The sequence below is a fragment of the Littorina saxatilis genome, linkage group LG2 (genome assembly GCF_037325665.1).
Source record: "Littorina saxatilis isolate snail1 linkage group LG2, US_GU_Lsax_2.0, whole genome shotgun sequence".
In the NCBI taxonomy this organism is placed as follows: Eukaryota; Metazoa; Mollusca; class Gastropoda; order Littorinimorpha; family Littorinidae; genus Littorina; species Littorina saxatilis.
Window position 1 is genome coordinate 2,481,904 of NC_090246.1, and position 26,921 is coordinate 2,508,824.

Consider the following 26,921-nt stretch of genomic DNA (forward strand, 5'->3'; position numbering starts at 1 on the left):
TCTTAGGTATGACCCGGCCAGGGTTCGAACCCACGACCTCCCGATCACGGGGCTGACGCCTTACCACTAGGCCACCGTGCCGGTACACATGCATACACACACACACAAATATGCACACACACGAAAAGACAAGAAGAGTTCAAACCTTTCAAACAATTATGCACAGCCATCATAAAAATACATGTAATAACAAACAAAAATCAATGACCTCTATCCAAAACTCCCAAGCATACATGAAATCACATTCACAGGCAATTGACAATTTTCAGAAATAACTCCGTCTGGTTTGTATGGGTTGTGAAAGAGTGAATGCCCTTGCTTTTCCTCGGACACGTGCTCCTGTCAACATGTTTCCGACACACCCCTCGCTAGTGATTGGCCCCTCCAATGTTTGTCTGAGGAAAAAGCAAGGGCATTCACTCTTTCACAAGCCATACAAACCCGACAGAGTTGTTTTCGCAATTTGTCTTTGACACTTGCAGTCACTTGTAACTAAGAATATAAGATACATTCAATTTCAATACATGCAATAGCAATTAAACAAAAAAACAAATAGACTTTCCAAACTTATATGTCATCATATTGAAAACAATTACAGTGTTCATAATTTGGCACAGCCTTTTTTTTCACAATTCAATATTTGAGAATTGGAAACAAGTTACACATGAATGCTAACACAATCGGACTGAAAAAACTTCACCCTTCACAGTCCCGCAACATCTCACCCAAAAGGTTACAGAAAAGAAGAAACATAAGAAGCAATACAAGCTGCATAACATTATGTTCCCCAAAATCTGTTGAAAAAAAAGCAAAGAGCCCACAACGTTGCTACGCACTAGCTGATGACGCAAAAGCCAGTCCCTTCAAGAGTATTGACGAAAAAAGTGTATACAAACTCAATTTGTGCGTGCAATAAATGGCAATAAATCATTACATAGGATAATACATGTCTTTCTTTCTTTCTTTATTTGGTGTTTAACGTCGTTTTCAACCGTTCAAGGTTATAATCGCGACGGGGAAAGGGGGGGGGGGGGGGGATGGGATAGAGCCAATTGTTAATTGTCTCTTGTTCACAAAAGCACTAATCAAAAAATTGCTCCAGCGGCTTGCAACGTAGTACAATATAATTATGACCTTACTGGGAGAATGCAAGTTTCCAGTACAAAGGACTTAACATTTCTTACATACTGCTTGACTAAAATCTTTACAAACATTGACTATATTCTATACAAGAAACACTTAACAAGGGTAAAAGGAGAAACAGAATCCGTTAGTCGCCTCTTACGACATGCTGGGGAGCATCGGGTAAATTCTTCCCCCTAACCCGCGGGGGGCAGATAATACATGTGTGAAGGGAAGATAGCAATGGGTGTTACTCACAAATATAGGTCTCGTAGCAAAACCTGAAAGAGAGAACTGCAACAAACATGAAGCAAAGTACAAGTTGTACCATCCCCACATAATTTCTTGCACGTGCACTTGCCTAAATCACAAGATGAAGTGACAGGCACACCACAATACACACCTTTCACACACCATCCCTTGCTTCTAACTTTCATTCTGTGTTTTTCAGGTTGACCCATGAAAAAACAATGACCCATGAATAATCAATGACTCATGAATAATCAATGACCCATGACTAATCAATGACCCATGACTAATCAATGACCCATGACTAATCAATGACCCATGAATAATCAATGACCCATGAATAATCAAGTCAAACATTCCTTTCCTTTGTTCGTCCTTTGTGAAAAACTATGTCTACCACCACAGATATGTACAGACTTTTTCACACAATAAGAGCATTCCTTCACTTGGATTCATACTGAAAATAAACAGCCTGGCCCATTGTGTGATGCGTGGTTACAGACACTATAGAGTACAGTCTCTGCTGGTAGTTCTTTTTACACATTGACACCGGTGTTGTCAACTTAATTTAACCACAAATTTCAGGGCGGGGATGTAGCTCAGTCGGTAGCGCGCTGGATTTGTATCCAGTTGGCCGCTGTCAGCGTGAGTTCGTCCCCACGTTTGGCGAGAGATTTATTTCTGAGTCAACTTTGTGTGCAGACTCTCCTCGGTGTCCGAACACCCCCGTGTGTACACGCAAGCACAAGACCAAGTGCGCACGAAAAAAATCCTGTAAGTGTAATCCATGTCCGAGTTCGGTGGGTTATAGAAACACGAAATTACCCAGCATGCTTCCTCCGAAAGCGGCGTATGGCTGCCTAAATGGCCTAAAAACGGTCATACACGTAAAAGCCGTGGGAGTTTCAGCCCATGAACGAACAAACAAACCACAAATTCCAACGCTGCACAGAAAGTAACCAGTCTGTTGAACTTTGATATGTGTTCAAGTGGAAAGAAGCTCTCATCCCATGTACAGACCAGAGGTGGTGCACAATCATCCAATGCACATTCCCAGGCAGACCAGAGGTGGTGCACAATCATCCAATGCACATTCCCAGGCAGACCAGAGGTGGTGCACATGATCACGCATATGGGAAGGATGACACCTCTGACATCACACTAAAGTCTCTTTCCCTGAACAAATTCGGACAAGTCTGGTCTTAACTTCTTAGGTACTGTACTGCGCGACTCCTCTAAAACCTCTGCAACTATGCTTCACACAGCTATACCCTGTCGACAACACAATGCTGAAATACTGCAAACTGGAAGTGGCAAAAAACATGGTGCCCACGGCTCCAACACCTTACCAGCGATGGCTTGTTACAGTGGAACTTCCCATTCAAGACACCCCCTCCCACCCCCCATTCGAGACTCATACTCCCCCTTGTTTTTCCAGATGTTTTGCTCATAAGATGTGTAAATGTAACCCAAGTTTAAGACTCCCTCCTTTTTAAGACTTCATTTTCTCATATTTCAGGAGGTCTTAAAAGGGTGGTTCCAGTGTATCACTGATGGGGTCTGAATCGACCATTTCTACCCGCAACCAGTGCTATCGCAGTGGATACTCCTGCAGGGTAAGACGCTGCACTTTTCCCTGTACATAACCAGTGTTGGTTTCGTCAGCAATCATGTGACCGAGTTTCAGCATTTTCAAGTTTGCTTCTTTAACAGACGTAAGCATGCAGAGATAATCTATGAAATTTCCCCCCAAAATCTAAGCCTTGATACTTAGCGCAGCTATCAAAGTCACTCTCCTTGAACAGTTCAAGCCTGCTTAGTGGGCAGTCCTAAAGAACATGCAGTGCCATGCGAGATCGATTCGACAGCGCAAATGATGTAGATGCCATGATACGAGGCACACACTGACGGAGCGTCCATTGTAGAAGCGATCGAATGAAACCCCATCAGCCTTATCACCACTGAATAGATGTCGCTATCTAGTTTACCAACACCAGTGGAAGCACAGTGATAATATTATGACTGAACACAAATGGTTCTTGAGACAAGACCACAGGATTTCCGGTCCCACAACCACGCAAAATTAAACAGAACAGATACAAAGCGACACAACGTTTGATGTATTGTTACAAAACCAAACAGGAAGAATATACAAAAATGACTCAAAACTAACAGGAAGAATACATTACATGTACCCAAAACAGATTCAAAACTTACAATCAATCCAGTTAAAGTTAGTTGTCTTTACAGAACATATTTGCATCACTGTTCAAGTTTTCAGCTGTAAAGTAAAATGCCCTCTACAGGCAAATACAAGCTTGAGCTTCATGTGATGTTTTTAGAAACTGACAGTCTGCTTCAGACAAAAAGTCCCTGATTAAGAATTTGGAGAGTACAAAATATCACTTAACCTGACAGAATATTACCTAATCTGACAATGAGGACATCGAACTGTGCATCACATTATTATTCAGTCTGAATTTACCAACCTTTATATTGGTTTTCATATCCACACAATAAGGAGCAAGATACACAACCTTTTTTATTTGGTGTTTAACGTCGTTTTCAACCACGAAGGTTATATCGCGACGGGGAAAGGGGGGAGATGGGATAGAGCCACTTGTCAATTGTTTCTTGTTCACAAAAGCACTAATCAAAAATTTGCTCCAGGGGCTTGCAACGTAGTACAATATATTACCTTACTGGGAGAATGCAAGTTTCCAGTACAAAGGACTTAACATTTCTGACATACTGCTTGACTAAAATCTTTACAAAAATTGACTATATTCTACACAAGAAACACTTAACAAGGGTAAAAGGAGAAACAGAATCCGTTAGTCGCCTCTTACGACATGCTGGGGAGCATCGGGTAAATACTTCCCCCTAACCCGCGGGGGGGAGATACACAACCGTACTAACCATAGAAAATGAGAACCAAAGCATGATCAACATGATTATGACTTTCAAACTGCTCTTCAATGCAAGTCTACACTACTATGCAAGTCCCAAAAGACTTTATACTACGGAATCTGAAGCAGATAGTCTGCTCAAGTTCCAAAATCAAGTAGTAAACAACAAAAATGGTTAAATCTCAGTGAAAAATATTTTCTATGAAGCCCAACATCGTTTGAACATGCATGCCATAGTTGGGCTATGTTTGGTTCATACAGACTTAACATAATGTGTTAAAATATACAGAAAATATTGCTGCTGAGTGCACGTGATAGTGTATAACCAGTATATTTTAAACAAAATTCCGTGACAAAGTGAAGCCTTGCAAATAAATGTCAACTAAAATCAACTTCAAGAAAAATGGCACATGACAAGAAATGAATACAAGTGGAGAAAAACATCTGATTGTGAAAGTAGTGTGTGCTGGCAAAGAGTTATACATTTACATTACACAGAAAAATCAAATGAAAAACAGAACCATTTCAACAAAAGAAGTACATCAGTATCAAAAATGACCTTCTTGTGGTGATAAGAAATAGTTCACTGTACAAAAGACAACCTGAGCAAACTAACTATGAAAACATGCTACAATCAATCAATCAATCAATATGAAGCTTATATCGCGTGTATTCCGTGGGTACAGTTCTAAGCGCAGGGATTTATTTATTTTATTTTTATTTTTATGCAATTTATATCGCGCACATATCTTAACACACGAATTCAAGGCGCAGGGATTTATTTATGCCGTATGAGGTGGAATTTTTTTACACAATACATCACGCATTCACATCGGCCAGCAGATCGCAACCATTTCGGCGCATAATCCTACTTTTCACGGCCTATTATTCCAAGACACACGGGTATTTTAGTGGACATTTTTATCTGTGCCTATACAATTTGGCCAGGAAAGACCCTATTGTCAATCGTGGGATCTTTAACGTGCACACCCCAATGTAATGTACACGAAGGGACCTCGGTTTTTCGTCTCATCCGAAAGACTAGCACTTGAACCCACCACCCAGGTTAGGCAAGGGGGGAGAAAATTGCTAACGCCCTGACCCAGGGTCGAACTCGCAACCTCTCGCTTCCGAGCGCAAGTGCGTTACCACTCGGCCACCCAGACCACAATAAACTGGCAATAATGACAGATGCCTGGGCATGTTAACTTTCTAAATCTATAAAAGCAAACCTTCCTAATCCACACCTTCTTCTTCTTCTGCGTTCGTGGGCTGAAACTCCCATGTACACTTGTGTTTTTGCACGAGTGGAATTTTACGTGTATGACCGTTTTTACCCTGCCATTTAGGCAGCCATACGCCGCTTTCGGAGGAAGCATGCTGGATATTTTCGTGTTTCTATAACCCACCAAACTCTGACATGGATTACAGGATCTTTTCCGTGCGCACTTGGTCTTGTGCTTGTGTGTACACACGAAGGGGGATAAGCCACTAGCAGGTCTGCACATAAGTTGACCTCGGAGATAGGAAAAATCTCCACACTTAACCCACCAGGCGGCCGCGGCCGGGATTCGAACCCTCGACCTTCCGATTAAGAGGCCGACGTCTTACCACCCCGCCACAGCGCCCGTCACCCTAATCCACACCAAAACTGAACCTGTGTGTTTAAAACAATGCCAAGCCTGTTTTACATTCTTAACGACTTCTTTTCCTCAAGGACATAAGCTAGGAACACAGACAATCTTTTCCTCATGGACATAAGCTAGGAACACAGACAATCTTTTCCTCATGGACATAAGCTAGGAACACAGACAATCTCATTAACACTCATCCTCACATGCTCACACATACAACAATACACTTACACCTGAATAATGCACTACAGTGGAACCCCCAGATTAAGACACCCACCCCCCTTTTAAGACCTTGATATTTCAGACCTTCTGTTCTTAACCTCTGTAGATTTATCCCCATTTTAAGACCTGATTTTCTCAGATTTTTGGAGGTCACACTGAATTTCATAATTTTGCATTTTAGCGGACATCCTAAACTATGCTCATCAATATCACCATGATTGTGCAGCTTGTGAGACACACACTCAAACAACATACACATTATTGCACCCTTATCCATACAGTTTATGTTTGTTTGTTTTTTCTCTCTTCTAAATGTCACCATGTCCATGTGCAAAGATTTTTCCTGTAAACAAAATGACACAAAATAACTTTGCTCATTCTGCAAGCAGAAAAAACTCAGGCAAGACAAATATTCAGGATTTTGTTTGTTTGTTTTGGTAGCATTAGAAATTAATGTTTCTAATCTTCGTAAGTGCCACAGAACAGCACCTCCATGACTAAACAGGTGCATAGGGCATGCAGTTAAAACTTTTTGTACAAGTTAAAAAAAAAAAAAGTCATTCTTACTTCAAAACTCATTTCTAAATTTGGAAGTATGCCAGTTGACGCCAAACTGATTCATATAAAGCGTTTCAATTCTATACAATGTAGCTACACAATAGTTTTGGTCAATGCGGACTCTCCATGGGATTATCACTCCAGTGACCCCTGATAATCGAAAACAAATCACACACACACAGGCAGACTGAAACTGTCTATTGATCCAGTCAACCTCCTTGAGTTAGACAGTACAACATGCTAAATCAAACAATAATTCCACAAATGCCTCAGCTGAAAATATTCATCCCAGCTATTTTTGGCAATTCCCAAGATGAGTGACCCCGCCCTCACCCTCCTTCTTCCCTTCTCTCAACAAAAAAAAGTCATCGAGTTCAAGAGATTAACTTGGCTCAAGGGAAGTAACACTAGCTGATGTAGTTTGGTTTAGACCACTGAATCAATTATTACATTATTTCACATTTCCGATTTTCTCCCATTTAATCCCAAGACCTGTTGGGCTCTTTTCCTTTCAAAATGAATGAATCCTTAACAACATTTAAGATTACAGCACTAAAGCTTAACAGAATTTGTCATTGAAAGTTAAAGCAAGATTTGAAAAGGCAACTTGAAATACACATGTACATCAAACCAAACAATGATAAGATGCCTTGAACAACTTTCAGATGGATCAAATAATTTCTTCCTGACACTCCTGATATTGCTTAAATCTTCAACTGTCCAGATTTAGAGCAAGGATTTCAAAAAGACACAAACAAATTATGCATTCCTATTCACTTCAACAAAAACCGCTTATGCATTCATGCAGATGTTGATTCATACAGCACACACGGACAAAAACGCATCCCATAACACTGCTTGCTGACCAGTCAGCGTTTCAAGAGAAGAAATTAAGCCAACAAGATGTTGCATAGCCTAGCCCATCAAATACAAAGCAAAGACACCCCTACAAGACATCCAGCGTTGTAGTCAGGCCTCAGTCTTCAGTCATTGATGCACGTTTCCTTTTTTTTTTATCCGACTCATAGGTCTGACCCCTGGCCGGTCGAATGTTCCATAGTTTAGATACGTAAGAGGTCTTCTGACTTACAATATTTTTCTCGCCAAGACATTTGGCCCTGCAGTGGAACCCTCCTTTTAAGCCCCCCCCCCCCCCCCATGTAAAAAAACCCACCTTTTTTTAAGACCTTGTTTTCTCAGAAATTGCGTTGATAACCTCTTTACAGTGACACCCATACTAAGACCCCCTCCTGTTTAAGATTTTCTCAGGTTTGTGTAGGTCTTAAAAGGGGCGTTCCACTGTATACATATTTTAAGTCCAGGTTCCAACTGACCTAATTGTCCTTTCAGTCTGGGAACAAGACTGGACACCCCATAACATTTAGGGTACAGTCACACCTGCCCTTACGACCACTTCTTGATAACGACCACGACCACCCCAACAGATCCCCGAAGAAGTTCTTTGCTATATATTTCACCTTTGTGTATTGACCACTATAAGAACCAGTTTAGCTTGGTCCCCTGGGTGGTCATTATTGACAGGTTCAGTTTTGTTTGGTTCCCTGGGTGGTCATTATTGACAGGTTCAGTTTTGTTTGGTTCCCTGGGTGGTCATTATTGACAGGTTCAGTTTAGTTTGGTCCCCTGGGTGGTCATTATTGACAGGTTCAGTTTAGTTTGGTTCCCTGGGTGGTCATTATTGACAGGTTCAGTTTAGTTTGGTCCCCTGGGTGGTCATTATTGACAGGTTCAGTTTTGTTTGGTCCCCTGGGTGGTCATTATTGACAGGTTCAGTTTTGTTTGGTTCCCTGGGTGGTCATTATTGACAGGTTCAGTTTTGTTTGGTTCCCTGGGTGGTCATTATTGACAGGTTCAGTTTTGTTTGGTTCCCTGGGTGGTCATTATTGACAGGTTCAGTTTTGTTTGGTTCCCTGGGTGGTCATTATTGACAGGTTCAGTTTAGTTTGGTCCCCTGGGTGGTCATTATTGACAGGTTCAGTTTTGTTTGGTCCCCTGGGTGGTCATTATTGACAGGTTCAGTTTTGTTTGGTTCCCTGGGTGGTCATTACTGACAGGTTCAGTTTTGTTTGGTTCCCTGGGTGGTCATTATTGACAGGTTCAGTTTTGTTTGGTCCCCTGGGTGGTCATTATTGACAGGTTCAGTTTTGTTTGGTTCCCTGGGTGGTCATTATTGACAGGTTCAGTTTTGTTTGGTTCCCTGGGTGGTCATTATTGACAGGTTCAGTTTAGTTTGGTCCCCTGGGTGGTCATTATTGACAGGTTTGACTGTACCTTTCTTGTCTTGCATCATCACCAGTGTCAACAACCACAGCTCTGTGGAGGCTTTTACATGGGACAAGAAGAGCATCCCTCCACTTGGAAAGATACAAACAATCGACACAATGGCTGCTTTTTGTGGAGAGTGAGACGTTTTTTTTGCTGAATCTATTTCGTAATTGACATCAGTCGTAACCTTCAGATTTTGATTCAGCTAAAAATTGTGGCTGTGCAAAGAAATGGACTAGGATCTTCACTTTTTGAATGTGTCCAAGTGGAACGATGCTCTTATCCCATGTAAAGCTGGCAGATGGCGGTCAACATGATGCAACACGCAGGAAGGAAGGTATACCTTTAACAAATTAAACATACATTCACACTGCACTTTTTATGTCGGTGAAAACAAGGCAAGCAACCCCGCAAACCCCTCCCATTTATACCCCCCCCCCCTTTGGCCGCACCCCAGCCCCTGGAAATAAGAAGAGATTTTGCTGCGATAGTTTCACGGTCGATCGTCTGTCATTTCCAGGAACTGAGCTGAAACATCTCTGAAGCACTCTCCTTTGGTATTGTAAGTGAATTTGTAGTAGCTGCCATCTGCACATACAACTGAAACACACACAACCACATGTACATCAAAAAGCTGTATTTCACTTGTACACAAAGAATGAAGAACAACAACATGACAACAACAACAACAACAACACAACAACATGACAACAACATGACAACAACAACAACAACAACAACAACAACAACAACAACATGACAACAACAAAAACAATTAATCCTATCGTCATAAGAACTTTGTTTCTGTTTGCACATACAGTGTATATAACATGCCATCTCAAAAAGCTTCAACAGCCCTTGCAACTGATTGGAAAGGAAGTAGTCAAGTGGGCATACATAAAATATTACAGAACATCTCAGATGAAAATTAGTCTCAATTTTTTTATTTCATGACCAAAAAAAAGGGAAAATCACATAACAGACTTTACTGATACCAAATAAGGCCACAACTAATGAGCAATTTGGTGATGCAAACAAGTCGAACGACCAAAACACAATGTCCAGACAAAATCAGAATTTTCCTTGAAAGCAGTTTAAGCCATCCAATTTCTGCCATGAAGTAAAATTAAAAACTTGTTCACCACTGATACAGTAGAACAGTAGAACCTCCCGCTAACGACCATGAAAATATCCAGAAAAATTGGTGGTATAATGGAGGGGCCTTTATTGGGAATTTGCTGGTCGACTACCATCACAAGGGAGGCAACTGCTTGGCAGTTCACTCTGGGTTTCTCGTTTACAGGGGAGATGTTAAGCAATTAGACTTACCAGTGGCCCAAGGCTGACTTTTCACGTGCACACTCAACTGACTAGTGATCGACAAGAAGAAGAAGAAGAAGAAGAAGACTCTACTGACTACCAGTACCGCACCTGATGGTATGTCCACACTAAGTGACTAATGAGCAGTGTGTGCCAAGTAATGATGAACTTTGACACTAACTGGTGAAAAGGTGAAAGTCGCTTTTGAACCTTTGTTGATAGGTCGGTCGTCTGAAAAAAGGGGGGCGTTGCCATTCGGAGGTCAGTTAGAGAGTGAAAGGCATCTGTGCCTGGGAAATCAGTTGGTAAACAGGGGGTATCATTATTATAGGGGTCTTTATGGGAGGTTCTACTGTACTTCTAGTCTGCACACACAGCACACTTACTGGCACTTGATTCAGTTATATTGCCATGACAGAATGACTAAGCTGAGAGAAATTAAGTTTTACGCCCTCACAGCAAAGCCATTAGGGGCATGTTCCCGGGTTTTAACCCGACTTTAGATGAGATACACAAGTGTATGCGTGTTTAGGTGGTGGTATTAGCCATCTGCACTTATGGCAGAATGACCGAGGTCTTTTACGTGCCACGGGGGTGGGAGATGGATACTGTCTCTGGGTCTGCACATAAAGTTGACCCGTGTCCGTCCCGGCCCGGATTCGAACCAGCGACCTTTCGATCACAAGTCCAGTGCTCTACCACCTGAGCTACCCGGGCCCCCAATGACTAAGCTGAATGTCTACATGTATTTATCACATAATCTCCTCTTCTTAGAGACAAGAGTGGCAATGAACCAAGTGAGTCATGTCGATCATAATGACATACCTATGACGGAGCTGGGTTCGGCGCCAAAGGCACAGATGCAGCGAGCACCACCAGGCACTTGGAACTTGCAGAAGCTCCACTTGGAACTGAAGTACTTGGGCAGGAAACTCGCTGAGGCAAGCCTGCAGTAAACAATGTCATTGGATAATATAGCAAAACACTTAATTACAAGGCAGAATTTATCATCCGGAGAATGAAACAACAAAATAAAAAGACTAATTATATGGAGCGCACCTCATTTACTATACATGTATTTGATTTCCTGCAGGAAGATGCACACTGTCTTCTTCTTCGTTCATGGGCTTAGACTATCACGTTCACTCATGTTTTTAGCACGAGTGGATTTATACGTATATGACCGTTTTCGGGGGAGGCATGCTGGGTATTTTCGTGTTTCTATAACCCACCAAACTCTTACATGAATTACAGGATCTTTTCCGTGCGCACTTGGTCTTGTGCTTACGTGTACACACGAAGGGGGGTCACTAGCAGGTCTGCACATAAGTTGACATGGGAGATCAGAAAAATCTCCACTCTTAACCCACCAGGCGGCAGCGACCGGGATTCGAACTCATGACCTCCCGATTAGGAGGCCGACGTCTTACCACCACGCCACTGCGCCCGTCATACATGTATTTGATTTCCAGCAGGAAGATGCACACTGTCTGATTTTGTCTGCTTGGAGCACGTTCATACCAGGAGTTGCTAAAAACAAAACTCCCATGTCCATGCAATGATTGGATACTCTGAGCAGAGCTGTGCACCCTGTTTGAAAAGCAGACAAATTCACAGTATTGCTCTGCAACAGCCTGTAGCAAACCATGTTTTGATTTTGCTTAAAAATCCAAAACGAAATCAAGAAAGTAACATCATTAAAGCAACTATATGGGCGGGGATATAGCTCAGTTGGTAGCGCGCTGGATTTGTATTCAGTTGGCCGCTGTCAGCGCGAGTTCGATCCCAGGTTCGGCGGAAATTTATTTCACAGAGTCAACTTTGTGTGCAGACTCTCTTCGGTGTCCGAACCACCCCCCGTGTATACTACATTGGGTGTGCACGTTAAAGATCCCACGATTGACAAAAGGGTCTTTCCTGGCAAAATTGCTTAGGCACAGTTAATAATTGTATACCATACCCGTGTGACTTGGAATAAGGCCGTGAAAGGTAAATATGCGCCGACATGGCTGCAATCTACTGGCCGTATAAAATTTCATCTCACACGGCATCACTGCAGAGCGCCTAGAACTGTACCCACGGAATATGCGCGATATAAGCCTCATTGATTGATATATACAGTCTCTTGCAATGAAGCCTGAGTAAAAGTCAGCCAACACCGACACAAACTTCAACTAAAATAGGAACAGGTGCTGCATAACAATCAACTCCTATTGATACTCACGATGACTGTTTGTTTTTCTGTTGATCCTCTGTGGAGAATATGTGCACTGTGCCGTGGTCACTAGCCACGCAGAGAAAGGCCGAGTCGGCACTGAAGTTTATGCTGGAAAAGAAGAGAAGAGGAGATCCACTTGAACGTAAACATGATGAAACATGCACAACAAAAAGACTGCAGGATAAAAAGGATAAAACAAAGGAAACAAAGGCAAGATGTTAATTTAAAGCACGGGATAAATAGGCTAGTAGTTTAAATGTCGGCCATCCATGTGGAAAGTTTGAGGATCGATACCCAGCTGCGCCTGATGGAATAAAGGTGAAGATTTTACGGGTCTCCCGGGTTCAACTTATGTGCAAACCTGCTACTGCCTAACCCCCCAACATGTGTACACACAAGTACTGCATGTACCGCCAAGGCTCCAAGCCATCTCATCCCATAAGCAGTAAAAGTAACTTTGATCAGAACATAAGACAACTCTCTTGTCTCCCTAGAGAAACCATAGACCATTTATCCTGGACCGCCAACTAGCTCTCTCTCCGCTCTTTCTCTCTATTACGAGGTAGCGGCCTCTCGCATTTAGGAACCTACACTTACATGGCCTTTCAGAAATCAGGGGGATGTCATATCCGGTGTCGATTGTAAACATGGACGAAGTTGCCGAGGTAAGTTCTGAAAATGCTAAAATAAACTCAGCTAAAGTGCATATGGAACATGTTTTTCGATGAGTTTTGTTAAGTTTAGTTTGGAGTTTTGGAAAATCCAGTTCATTGTCACCTCCCATTGTCACAAATAACTGGAGCGTGCTTTCTTTTCACTGTCTTCGAATCGCTGGCCTTTCAAACCGGACGCTAAGCGCCCCTGAAAGTCGAGCGTCGTAACCTCGAAGGGTCACGTGACGAGTTGGCGGTCCAGGCTATTTGGTCTATGGAGAAACGTAGATGTGGTATAATAGACACAATCACATGGGAGTGCATTAGGGCAACCAGCAAGTAATACACACTCAAGTGCATGTGCCTAAAGAAATACACTGACACAGAGACACCCCCCCCCCCCCCCCCCATGAACTGACCAATAGATGTTGGCACTGTTGGCCCTTCTCCTCAACTCATGAAGCTGGGCTACCCCCCACCCCCCCCCCCCCCCCAACTCATGAAGCTGGGCACCCCCCCCACCTCATGAAGCTGGGCACACCCCACCCCCTCTCCTCATGAAGCTGGGCACCCCCCCCCCCCCCCACCACCCCAACTCATGAAGCTGGGCACACTCCCCCACCCCCTCTCCTCATGAAGCGGGGCACCCCCCCCCCCCCCCCAAACTCATGAAGCTGGGAACACTCCCCCCCCCCCCCCTCTCCTCAAAACTCATGAAGCTGGGCACACACACCCCCCCCCCCCCCCTCAAGTCCCATGAACTGACCAGTAGATGTTGGCACTGTTGGCCCCTCTCCTCAACTCATGAAGCTCGACACCCCCCCCCCCCCTCAAGCCCCATGAACTGACCAGTAGATGTTGGCACTGTTGGCCCCTCTCCTCAATTCATGAAGCTGGGCACCCCCCCCCCCCCTCAAGCCCCATGAACTGACCAGTAGATGTTGGCACTGTTGGCTCCTCTCCTCAACTCATGAAGCTGGGCACCCCCCCCCCCCCCCTCAAGCCCCATGAACTGACCAGTAGATGTTGGCACTGTTGGCCCCTCTCCTCAACTCATGAAGCTGGGCACCCCACCCCCCCCCCCCCCTCAAGCCCCATGAACTGACCAGTAGATGTTGGCACTGTTGGCCCCTCTCCTCAACTCATGAAGCTGGGCACCAGTATGGACATCAAACACACGGATCAGGGTTCCCTGTTACACAACACAAATCATATTGTTAGCAGGCCAGAAAACAGCAACTCTGAGCTTACATTTAACGCTATATTGTATTATCGATATTTCCTTTAATTTTGTTTTTGTCTTCTCTAGTGCAGTCACAGCAAAGAAAATAAATGCCATCAGTTGTTCAAAATCTTTCAAGTAAGAGTCAGGTTTTATCGGATTAATATTAACTTCTAAAAAGCAAAGAACTTCACAATCAGAAACCTGCAAAAGTTTTCCTGTTTTTCCTTTTGTTAGTCATATTGAACCAAGAAAACGAAGGACAAGTTGAACATTTCTGGACACATATTCTTCTGTAAAAGCAGTACAATTCCAATGTGATTAATATACTGAAAGGTACATCTACTGCAGCAGGAAAAGATTAGTTATACAGTCGAGATCATTTAACACGAAAAACGATAAGCCGAAAAAACCCATTACGCGAAACGTGTTGTCAGTCCCAATCATTCCCTTCATAAACCCTACGAAAAAACCCATCATAACGCGAAATAAAACGATCTGAGACTCACACAAAAAACGTTTACACGAAGCCGATTCTCGGTCTCTTGCACCACCAAACAACTGGTTTTTTTCCACTTGTATATAGCTTCCAAAGCGAGAAATGTTCACGTGTTTGCACGGCCCATTGAAAGAAAGAATAAAATGGTCGACGTAAACTTAGACTTTATCACGAAGTCGGTACAGCTCTCTTGTGGTGTTTGCTTCTTGCGCGTGCATATTCTTCCCGATAATTCCATAATCTCTCACTTTGGAAATTGGAGCAGATGGCACACAAATGTCACGGTGTATCAAGATTCTGAAGCCACTTCCGAAAACACTCTACGGCTTACGCGCGTTTGTTCGGTTGGTCAGCACCGATCAACTCTGTTGAAGCGTTTATACTTAAAACGGGTATCTTCTATGCTTTAATCATTTCATCACTTCATTGGCCCGTCAAAACACGGAAAAAAGTTGCTTCCTTTGGAAATAGAGCCTTTTATTCGCTGTCAGAGAAATGAAGCGACCCGAAAGTCAGACTCCTGCGAAGTTAACAACAACAAGACGCGGGCTGTATTCTTACACAAAAGAGTACTTCCGTTCAAACCGAAAGCTGAAACCGAATCGCGTCAGCAGTTCAAACGAGTTTCACGAACATCGCTGCAAGCAAAGATCTGTAGATTTCAAAATAGTTTGATCATTTTCGTTATCGCGAAAAAACGTTAACTCGAAAAAAAAATATTGGTCCCTTTCATTTCGTGTAAAGCGATCTCGACTGTAGTCTTAAAGTCGCTTTTCTGCCATATTATTGAGTTCTTGATTGATGATTGATGATTGATGATTGATTATCAACTGAGGAAATTACTAACATTCCCGGTACATACAATCAAAGGGAAACAACCAGGAAGTTTACAGAGCTAAATCCACCTTTTCTGACGCAGTGGCCAGCTTCGCCCCTCCCAAGTTCATGGCCATGCAGGTCAGGTTGGCTTCGTGTGCTGCGATATCCATCGGTGCTTTCTCCGTGTCGGCAAGGTCGATAATTTGGACATGACCCAGTTTGCGGCCGGGAAAGGCCAGGAGGGAATTGTTACTGTTTGGGCACATCACGCACAACCCTGTAACAAGAATAAAATGTGTTCAGTGCTGGCAGTAGAATCCAACAATGAACCTGATAAAATACGAAAGTTTGGACAATTTCCACAGAAAATCAAAGCCTCTCCGTTTACAGCATTCTGAAATGAGTTCTTACGAAGATGGGACATTTGCCGACTATAAATCTTTGTTTACATTTTGCAAAGTGAATGCAGTGACGAGACGTGCACTCGGATTTACACACACTAAAATGCATGCGCTCTCTCTCTTTCTTTCTCTCTCATACAGGCATGCACGCACGCATGCACACACACAAATGAACACACACACTCACACACAAATGAACACACACACACACACACTCACACATACACAAATACACGCGCTTATAAACCTTCTAAATAACACACTCAGACACCAATATCTTTGAGCAAGAGGAAGAAGTGTACCTTTAGGGTTAAGGCCTGTCTCAAAGACGTGAAGCTGCTGTGGGTTCTGTGTGAAGGTGTACACCTTGATCATGGCATCCAGCACCACTACAATCCTGTACATTATAGAGAACATTAAACATTAACATTCTGTGTGAAGGTGTACACCTTGATCATGGCATCCAGCACCACTACAATCCTGTACATTATAGAGTAGATTAAACATTAACATTCTGTGTGAAGGTGTTAACACCTTGTTCATGGCATCCAGCACCACTACAATCCTGTACATTATAGAGAACATTAAACATTAACATTCTGTGTGAAGGTGTACACCTTGATCATGGCATCCAGCACCACTACAATCCTGTACATTATAGAGAACATTAAACATTAACATTCTGTGTGAAGGTGTACACCTTGATCATGGCATCCAGCACCACTACAATCCTGTTTGCAAGTATTATAGTTCTGTGTGAAAATGCACATACTGTACATGTATTGATCACATGCAGCTTCTAGTACCATATTCTGAGGCAGAGAAAAAAACTAAACAAAAAAACAAACACCACAAATAGCAAGAAAGAGGGAGGGAGAGAAGAAGAGAGAGAGAGAAAGAGAGAGAGAGAAGGGAGGGAGAGAGAGAGAGATTTGTGTGTGTGTGTGTGTGTGTGTGTGTGTGTGTGTGTGTGTGTGTGTGTGTGTGTGTGTGTGTGTGTGTGTGTGTGTGTGTGCACATGTGTTTATGTATGCCAACATTATTTTATCAACAGCCCCTTGATCAAGAAAATAAAACTGCAACTTTTCTTTTGCCTTTCCCTATCAATTCCTGAGACTAAAAGTGTGATAAACGTATAAGGTAAACAATTTCTAGCTGAATACAAATTTCTGCGAACACACCCCTCACCTGTCTCTGCGCAATCGAACACTTCTGACATCAGAAGAGAACTCCAGCTCTATGACGTGTTTCTTCTTTAGGTCATCCCACACCATCACTGCAAACAAGTCATAAACAAACACAAGCAATGAAATAGACGATTTTTTGAAAAAAAACTCCGGGTTTGTGGGTATTGTGGAAGAGTGACCTTTTCTTGCAAAACCTCTCATAAACAAAGGATGGACCAATCACTAGCGAGAGGTCTGTCAGAAACACGTGTACCAGAGCACGTGTTTCCGACAGACCACTTACTAGTGATTGGTCCATCCTTTGTTTGTCCGAGGTTTTGCAAGAAAAGGTTACTCCGGTACACGTGTTTCCGACAGACCTCTTACTAGTGATTGGTCAATCCTTTGTTTGTCCGAGGTTTTGCAAGAAAAGGTTACTCTCCTACATACAAACCTAACAGAGTTATTTTCAGAGTTCATCTATTGTGGAGCTGGTGTCATGATACCAAAACTGACCAAAAAGAAAAAAAAGAAGATATATTGTAGCTGCACAAACTTGACAAAGTAATCTTCGTTAACAACTAAAGGCACAATCCTTCCTGTGAAAACATTACTGCTCACTACCTGGAGATTGTTTTAAAGTGCATGGAGGTGAAATATATACAGAGGTTAGGAAAAGAACATCTGAGAAAGGAGGGTCTGAAAAAGGAGGGTCTGAAAAAGGAGGGAGTCTTTAATTGGGGGGTCTTAAAAGGGGGGTCTTGGGTCTTAAAAGGGGGGTCTTGGGTCTTAAAAGGGGGGTCTTGGGTCTTAAAAGGGGGGTCTTAAAAGGGGGTCTTGGGTCTTAAAAGGGGGTCTTAAAAGGGGGGTCTTAAAAGGTCTTGGGTCTTAAAGGGGGGTCTTAAAAGGGGGGTCTTAAAAGGGGGTCTTAAAAAGGGAGTTCCACTGTGCTCACACACAAACACCCACTCACTGACTAAGACCGATCGAGCTGATTGTTACTTTTTGTCAATTTTGACTAAATGGTTTAACATAGACCAGGAATCGAGACGAGGTGACGGTGTAATGTATGTGCATGTGTAAGCGTAGAGCCATGTTTCACCGCACTAACATGTCGAGCCAATAAATGCCAAAAACTCTCACCTTTGTTGGGCGGGTATTTTGGGTTCTTGCCACCGCCCACCAGAGCCAGGTAGTTGCACCTGAACAACATCTCTATGTGACCTACGCCGCCATCCGCAAAGTCTGCACAGCAAAGTCACTGAATTCAAGACCACGTAACTCACTTCATTGTGCTACATGTAGTGTATAAAAGCCAAGAATGTTTGGCTATTAATAGTATCATGGTAACTCACTTCATTGTGCTACATGTAGTGTATAAAAACAAGAATGTTTGGCTATTAATAGTATTATCACGGTTTGTTTTTAGGAGTCTATCTGTTTGGGGATTTCTGGTTCTTGTGTATTTATTCCAATGAGGACTATTGGGGATTGCATTTACCAGAAATGTCCCACGTTTTACCAGAACATTTGGCAAAATACTGGAAATAAAATCAGCTCCTGTTCATACATACTTGTTAATGTTTTGTGTCCCGAATATTTTACGTCATCTATAAGTCAACTCTAAGTTCATGATTCCAAGGTGACCAGCATACATAAATACTTGTGCAATATGATTGTATGCATAACTGACATCATCAAACTAACCTGTTTCAATACTGTCTTTACTCATTGTTCAGTTTAACTTGATCAAAGGCACACACAAAAAAAGAAACAAAACAATGAAAAAAAGCGTTTACAGCATACCTTGTCTCTCTTTCTCCTTTAAAGGGTCTGCATTGTACACTCTGAAGCCATTCTCCATGCCACAAGCAAAGCATCCTGGAACAAGACAAATCAAGTAGGTTAATTAGTAACAATTTAAACATGTTATTGGCAGCTGACATTTTTGCCAGAACTCATGTATACCAGGGCCTCACATCCATGAGAGGTAGCATTGGACAAATGTCCTGGCCAATGTAAAAGTGATAGGACATTTGTCCTGAACAAAAACAAATCAATAGGACATTTTTTTTTTTTCCCGTAACAAAACGTAAATATGATTAAACTTGACTAGTTTCTTGGCACGAGGGTAAAAGAACAAAAATACTTTTCTTGGCAAAAAGTGAGCAGCTTTGACTGCCACAGCGCCTGGAGGACCTACAGAGGACAGCTGCTTTCGTGCGGGCGATTGGCATCTCCATCTAGTGAACGACGAAGAAGAAGAAGAAGACTGCCACAGCTGCCCCCTTTTCTTGTTTTGTCAGCTGTCGGGTTTCAACTATCTCCTTGTCTCTCTGGAGAGATGGCACAAGCACACTAACAGCATGGTCTTTGGTTTCTTGATGATCGGTAAGGGCCGATTTGCGAACGGTTGGAACAGCAAAACATAAGTTTCCTCTCTGGGTCATGCGACATCCACGGGAATGATGTCGCCCAGCTTGACTGAGACAAAGTTACGCGTGGGGGTGAGGGAGGGGGTAGTGTCTTTCTTCGGCTCCGATGTTTGACTATCGCGATCGAAATTCTCACCTGGGTGATCGGGCTCTAACTGCTCTGGGGCTGGAGGAAGCTCAGTTTCCGTGCTACTGACAGATGATGAGGGAAGGGACTTGAAGTGTAATTTCTTCTGTCCCTTTTCTGGGATCGCGGTTTTCGTTTGTTATTTTCGGGGAAAGCGCGAAGGGAGGCAACTCTCAACTGGCTTCGAGCATTCCGAGTTGCGAGCCTTGGAAACTCTTTGGTACTAGAGGCACAAAGTGTCTAATTTCGTCTGCTACACATCGCTTCGCAATACATCGATAACATGGCATTCAAACTACTGTAAATTAAGAAGTACTGACGATGTCCGGATCAAATGATAGAATAATCGGACATTGACCACTTTGTGACAAAAACAATAGGACATTTGTCCTCCTGCATGAAAAATGTATAGGACATTTGGAAAAAATATCCTCATATGTCCGATGTCCGACGTGGATGTGAGGCCCTGGTATATATGTACATTCTGACTCTTTTAGTCTTTATCAGACAATATGAAACAGTAGTGTCCCTCTCACAACAAAATTATTGGCTACTCATGTTTGTAGAAAAAAATGATACCCCTTGTATGTTCACTGGTTTATTTGTTGCAAATTCTGTGTTTTTGTGATTGTTTGGTAATCTCACATTTTGCCAAAGGTAAATGCTTGGACTATCTTGTCAATATGACCACAATTAAGTGCATGTCTACAGTGCGCATGCTCAAAGTCACAATGGGATTAATAGAGAATACTACATCAGTACATGGCTTGCCGTGTCGTACTAGATATATACACAAGTTGTTTTTAAAATAATTGAACTGCGAGCAAAAAAACAAAGAGTGTAAATCTGGTATGACACAGCAAGCCATGTAGTATTCTGTTTATCCTACATACTGTATTTTACTCAAAACGTCCCGCAGTGGAGGCCTCGAAATTGAATATGCTTCTTTTGGAACCACATTTATTCCAAAGCCTCGTGCAATTTTTGACGTCAAAGTAGAAAGTGTAGCGTGACATGAAAGTTCTAAAACTTCTACAAGGAGAAACAGCATAGCGTAAAAGGGTTTCCATAATGATGTTTGTCTCGGTGACTCTGCCATCATAAGCAGTCAAAAAACAGGTCCCTGCCGAACTAGTTTGACATGACCTAATTTACATGATATACACATACACAACATACACATGTGGTTTGAACGATATTTTTTTTGTACTAGACATGTGCATCATTGTACTCTTATCAGTTTGAAAAAGTTCAGTTGTGCTGTCAAGGGTTTGACATGCAGTTTGAAAAGTGAAACTGGAAGTAGAAAACAGGAACAAGAGCACGTAACTTTTTGTGCCATGCTGTATATATATTTACTCTTATCACCGCAATCTTTCTTGTAAACAAACGACACATGTACAAATATAACAAGAGTATAAAATCTGACATAAAACATTTATTCTAGCTATAGCGAAAAGCGATATCAAAAGTGTGCATGCGAAGAGACAAAGAGGAAGAACACTGCGCTACAATTGCAACGAGAGAAAGTGGGAGGTGTCTCGCGATTTTTTTCAGCACGCAGACTATCAGTGTTTATTTCAATCTGCACGGTTAACAGAGAGCCATTCCGATATATACCTTGGTCCTGGTTCCAGCCACAGTAGAGAAGGCCATTATTGTAGGAGTTGGACGATCCGAGGTCCATGTTTTTGCTGTCAAAACATAAGAAAACTGCAATGTGATGACGGGGTCTGGGAAACCGGAAGTTACTTACAAGGGGATAAGTGCACAGCTTTTGTGCGGATAGCTTTAACCACTGAAACGCTTGCCTATTTGAACTACACTTTTTGTGCAAATAGGCCTACAAGGGAGGCTACCGAAGTTATTCAGTGTGTGTTTTCCCCTGATGCAGAACGGCCCGGTGTAACACGAAATTTTTACTCCGCGAAAAATTTACTCCGGAGTAAAAATTTCGTACGAAATTCTTACTCCGAGTAAATTTTTCGTACGAGAAAAGAACTCCCCAAGGCACAAACAAGTTACTCCCTCCACGAAATTTTTAATCCCCATTTTTTTACTTCCAGTAAAAATCTCGTACGCGAAAATGGGATGCGGGCGAAGGGCCCGGATAAGCGGCCAATATATGATCTCGCGCAAACGAATGTCGCGCTACCCTCCCTCCACCCCTTCCACCACCAAGACTAACAGGGGACAAGGGAGTATAAATTTCGTACACCTGGCATGGGAAGTTAAATTGCTCGTGTTAGGGTGAAGTAATTTCTTCGTTATCATCGTGTTCTTCATCAGGGGAGTAACATTTTTATGCGAAATGTTTGCTCGGAACTCACCTGTCGTGGGAAGTAATTTTCTCGTGTAATGGGGGAGTAGTTTTTTCGTAAAGGGAGTAACATTTTCGTACGAAATTTGTACTCCGGAGTCACAGTAAAATCTCGTGGGAGTAATTTTCTCGTGTTACACCGGCTGTCCGTTCCGACAACATAAACAAGTCGCGTAAGGCGAAAATACAACATTTAGTCAAGCTCAGTCGAACTCACAGAATGAAACTGAACGGCATTGCATTTTTCCCGCAAGACCGTACACTCGTAGCATCGTCTGTCCACCGCTCGTGGCAAAGGCAGTGAAATTAACAATCCAGAAAAGCGCGGTAGCGGTTGCGATGAGGAGGATGCTTTTCCATATCTCTATTCTTTTTAACTCTCTGAACGTGTCATATCATATCTAAATGTTTTTTGGAATCAGGAACGGACAAGGAACAAGATGAAAAAGCTTTTAAATTGATTTCGGAAATTTAAATTTAATCATAATTTTTATATTTTTAATTTTCAGAGCAAGTTTTTAATCCAAATATAACATATTTATATGTTTTTGGAATCAGAAAATGAATAATAATACGATAAACGTAATTTTGGATCGTTTTATAAAAAAATAATTTTAATTACAATTTTCAGATTTTTAATGACCAAAGTCATCAATTAATTTTTAAGCCTCCAAGCTGAAATGCAATACCAAAGTCCGGCCTTCGTCGAAGATTGCTTGGCCAAAATTTCAATCAATTTGATTGAAAAATGAGGGTGTGACAGTGCCGCCTCAACTTTTACAAAATGCCGGATATGACGTCATCAAAGACATTTATCGAAAAAATTCAAAACATTCTGGGGATATCATATCCAGGAACTCTCATGAAAAATGTCATAAAGATCGGTCCAGTAGTTTACTCTGAATCGCTCTACACACACACACACACTGACACACACACACATACACCACGACCCTCGTCTCGATTCCCCCCTCTATGTTAAAACATTTAGTCAAAACTTGACTAAATGTAAAAAGAATACTATCAAAATACAGAAGGTTGAGGACATTTCTACTTGCTTTGTCACAGTTTAGGCAGCTCTGGCTTGAGGACATTTCTACTTGCTTTGTCACAGTTTAGGCAGCTCATTTGTTTTGTATGGAAACTTTGCGGTCACTGACGCACCTTGCTGCAGTTACTGAAACACCGCCGGAGTGCCCCGCCCCCCTCCACTTCTTGCCGCGCCGGTGTGACGATTTCATCTTTCGCCCGTGTTCATATTTCCCCCTCGATATCAATCAATCAATCAATATGAGGCTTATATCGCGCGTATTCCGTGGGTACAGTTCTAAGCGCAGGGATTTATTTTTTATTTTTTGAACATTTTTTATGCAATTTATATCGCGCAGGGATTTATTTATGCCGTGTGAGATGGAATTTTTGTACACAATACATCACGCAGTCACATCGGCCAGCAGATCGCAGCCATTTCGGCGCATATCCTACTTCTCACGGCCTATTATTCCAAGTCACACGGGTATTTTGGTGGACATTTTTATCTATGCCTACACAATTTTGCCAGGAAAGACCCTTTTGTCAATCGTGGGATCTTTAACGTGTACACCCCAATGTAGTGTACAACGAAGGGACCTCTGTTTTTCGTCTCATCCGAAAGACTAGCACTTGAACCCACCACCTAGGTTAGGAAAGGGGGGAGAAAATTGCTAACGCCCTGACCCAGGGTCGAACTCGCAACCTCTCGCTTCCGAGCGCAAGTGCGTTACCACTCGGCCACCCAGACGATATCAATCAATCAATATGAGGCTTATATCGCGCGTATTCCGTGGGTACAGTTCTAAGCGCAGGGATTTTTTAATATATTTTTTTTATGCAATTTATATCGCGCACATATTCAAGGCGCAGGGATTAATATATTCTCAAGACTGAAATGTTCTTTCCTGGTAAAATTAAGAAGTGAAATTATTTATGGACGAAAAGCATGTCAGTTTCTTGCATGTGAAGAAAATTGGTGGTGAAATTTAATAGATTTCACCCCCAAAATCGATTTCTTCGAAAACGTGTACCGAGTGGTTACGTCCCTTGAATAAGAAGGGAAACATTTTAGGATGAATCAAATTTCTAAGTTAAATACAAACAAATTGTTTGGACAAATTTGGCCCCATGAATGTAAGGTACACATAGTCGCTCATCAGTACTATGGAAGGTTTTTGTGTGTGTTTAGTGTGGAGTTTATACTAGATCAACAAGGCCGAGAATCGAAATATGACCACGGCGAAAGATGAAATTGTCACACCGGCCCCCACCGTTAGTCTCACTCCCTCCTATAAATTTATACTCTTAAACTTGCATAAAAAATAAAGTCTTCCAACCGTAAAATCAGTAATGCGTGAGCATGCGCTGCTTTTTGAACTGTGAAAAATAATTATCAGTAAACAGATGGCCCGGATTACCCTACCAATCAATCAATCAATCAATCAATCAATCAATCAATCAATCAATCAATCAATCAAAATAAGTATATAATTTGAATGAAATGTGAAATGTTATTCGGTGAAATGTTATTCCGGCCTGATGTTACATGCATACTGACTATAAGAAAAAAAAAACTTTTTTCCGAACACACACACACAACGCGCTCGCTCGCATCGGCGGCACTTTCAATATTTTCTGCTTTTCTCTTTTGCTTTGTTTAATAAGTTTTGTTTTATTTTTGTTGTTTCAGTGTTTGGTTTATAATACTGCTGAATAGTGCCACTCAATCAGTATTACAAGGTAAAGCACAGCTCTACAGAAATAGCTATGAATATTCTCAAATTAACCAAAGGTTGCACCATGAACCAGATCCCAGACCTGGTCAACTCAACGCGTCAGGAAGCTTGCACGAGGCCTACAGTCCTCTCATTTTCAAGACCTGTTGATCTAGTCACTGACGAGGGTAAAACAATAAGCTGGCCTAACCGCACAGTCGGTGCTGTAACAATGCTTTTGCTCGCGGTAACTTGAAAGGAGTCACTGACAGGGTGTTGTTTCCATTGGCACTCGACCGATATCTTCACTGAGAAGAGATCACTGTGACACACAACGCAACTGACACGCCTGCACCAGCCTGCACGCCGCACGAGGGTGACGGTGTACACACTACACGATCTGTTTTGACACGAACTCAGGTAGGCCTATGCATTGCTTGAATCGGTGACAAGAGTTGAAGTAATTTTTGAATGTTGTTTTGTTTTGATTTTAGCGTTGCTGCTTCGTGAGATATAGGACAGGCCACTGCTGTCTGTATCACGAGTCACTGAGATGAAACTTCATGTTTTAATCGGCGACGTGTTTCAGCCTCTCTCTTATCTCTCTCTCTCTCTCTCTCTTTCTTCTTCATGTTCTTCAAGTCCTGTCTCCCCTTCTCTCTCACCCTGTCTCTCTTGGCCTCTCTCTTTCTGTCTCCATCTGTCTGTAGTCTGTCTGTCTGTCTGTCTGTCTGTCTCTGTCTCTCTCTTTCTCTCTCTTGTGTTTCAACCTCTCTCTCTTTCTCTCTCACTCACTGACTCTCTTTCTCTCTCTCTTTCTCTCTCTTGTCTCTTTCTCAGTCCGTCTTTCTCGCTCTCTCTCAGTCTCTCGTTGTCTCTCTGTCTGTTTTTCTCTTCTTGTCTCGCTGTGTCAGTCTCTGTCTCTGTGTCTCTCCCTCTCAGTCTCTGTCTGTCTGTCCGTCTCTCTCAGTGTCTCCCTCCCCTCTCCCGCCCTCTCTTTCTCCCTCCCTCTCTTTCTCCCTCCGGCGCTCTTTCTCCCTCTCTCTTGTCGGACTGAGACAGCGAAAGCTTTGACCAGGTTTGAACTCCGGCTGAGATTTTTTTCAAAGAAGAAACAAGTCGCGTAAGGCGAAATTACTACATTTAGTCAAGCTGTGGAACTCACAAAATGAAACTGAACGCACTGCATTTTTTCACAATGACCGTAGTCCGCCGCTTGTGCAAAACAGAGTGAAACTGACGAGACTGTTTAGCGCGGTAGTGGTTTCGCTGTGCTGCATAGCACGCTTTTCTGTGCCTCTCTTCGTTTTAACTTTCTGAGCGAGTTTTTAATACAAACATATCATATCTATATGTTTTTTGAATCAGGAACCGACAAGGATTGTTTTTAAATCGATTTCGGAAATTTAATTTTGATCATAATTTTTATATTTTTAATTTTCAGAGATTGTTTTTAATCCAAATATAACATATTTATATGTCTTTGGAATCAGGAAATGATGGAAAATAAGATGAACGTAAATTTGGATCGTTTTATATTAAAATAAAATGTATTACAATTTTCAGATTTATAATGACCAAAGTCATTAATTAAATTTTACGCCACCAAGCTGAAATGCAATACCGAAGTCCGGCCTTCGTCGAATATTGCTTTACAAAAATTTCAATCAATTTGATTGAAAAATGAGGGTGTGACAGTGCCGCCTCAACTTTTACAAAAGGCCGGATATGACGTCATCAAAGACATTTATCGAAAAAATGAAAAAAACGTCTGGGGATATCATACCCAGGAACTCTCATGTAAAATTTCATAAAGATCGGTCCAGCAGTTTACTCTGAATCGCTCTACACACACACACACACTGGGACTGGGTGGCCGAGTGGTAAACGCACTTGCCTCGGAAGCGAGAGGTTGCGAGTTCGACCCATACATACATACATACACACAGACACACACACACACACAGACAAACAGACACATACACCACGACCCTCGTCTCGATTCCCCCCTCTA

General features: G+C 42.3%; 2 protein-coding genes and 1 long non-coding RNA gene across 3 annotated transcripts in view; 2 read left to right on the forward strand and 1 right to left on the reverse strand.

Moving 5' to 3' along the window:
* Nucleotides 1–943: 943 nt before the first annotated feature.
* LOC138957985 (uncharacterized) overlaps nt 944–26,921 on the forward strand; it is a 118,970-nt gene continuing 92,992 nt past the window's right edge. Inside the window, exon 1 of the long non-coding RNA XR_011453256.1 lies at nt 944–1,000. This is a non-coding gene — a long non-coding RNA (uncharacterized lncRNA). The remainder of the gene's footprint in view (nt 1,001–26,921) is intronic.
* LOC138957981 (WD repeat domain phosphoinositide-interacting protein 3-like) lies at nt 945–21,609 on the reverse strand. Its single transcript, XM_070328998.1, has 10 exons — nt 21,461–21,609; nt 19,085–19,159; nt 18,422–18,523; nt 17,301–17,388; nt 16,415–16,509; nt 15,798–15,988; nt 14,278–14,363; nt 12,525–12,626; nt 11,126–11,247; nt 945–9,580 (listed from the first exon to the last, which is right to left on the reverse strand). Exons 1-10 carry the CDS (start codon nt 21,525–21,527, stop codon nt 9,474–9,476), a joined length of 1,035 nt encoding a protein of 344 aa, XP_070185099.1. The 5' UTR covers nt 21,528–21,609; the 3' UTR covers nt 945–9,473.
* LOC138957017 (caspase-1-like) overlaps nt 25,098–26,921 on the forward strand; it is a 32,618-nt gene continuing 30,794 nt past the window's right edge. The window contains exon 1 of the mRNA XM_070328197.1: nt 25,098–25,327. The gene's annotated coding sequence lies outside the window, so the exon portion shown is untranslated. The remainder of the gene's footprint in view (nt 25,328–26,921) is intronic.

What these genes read in the sequence shown, in the direction of transcription:
- LOC138957981 (XM_070328998.1), bottom strand. Translation starts at nt 21,527, where the DNA reads ATGGACCTCGGATCGTCCAACTCCTACAATAATGGCCTTCTCTACTGT. An exon ending in TGGCCACTGCGTCAGAAAAG is followed by an intron (nt 14,364 to 15,797) that starts GTGGATTTAGCT and finishes GTTGTGTAACAG; the next exon opens with GGAACCCTGATCCGTGTGTT. An exon ending in CGAACCCAGCTCCGTCATAG is followed by an intron (nt 9,581 to 11,125) that starts GTATGTCATTAT and finishes TGTGTGTTTCAG; the next exon opens with TTGTATGTGCAGATGGCAGC.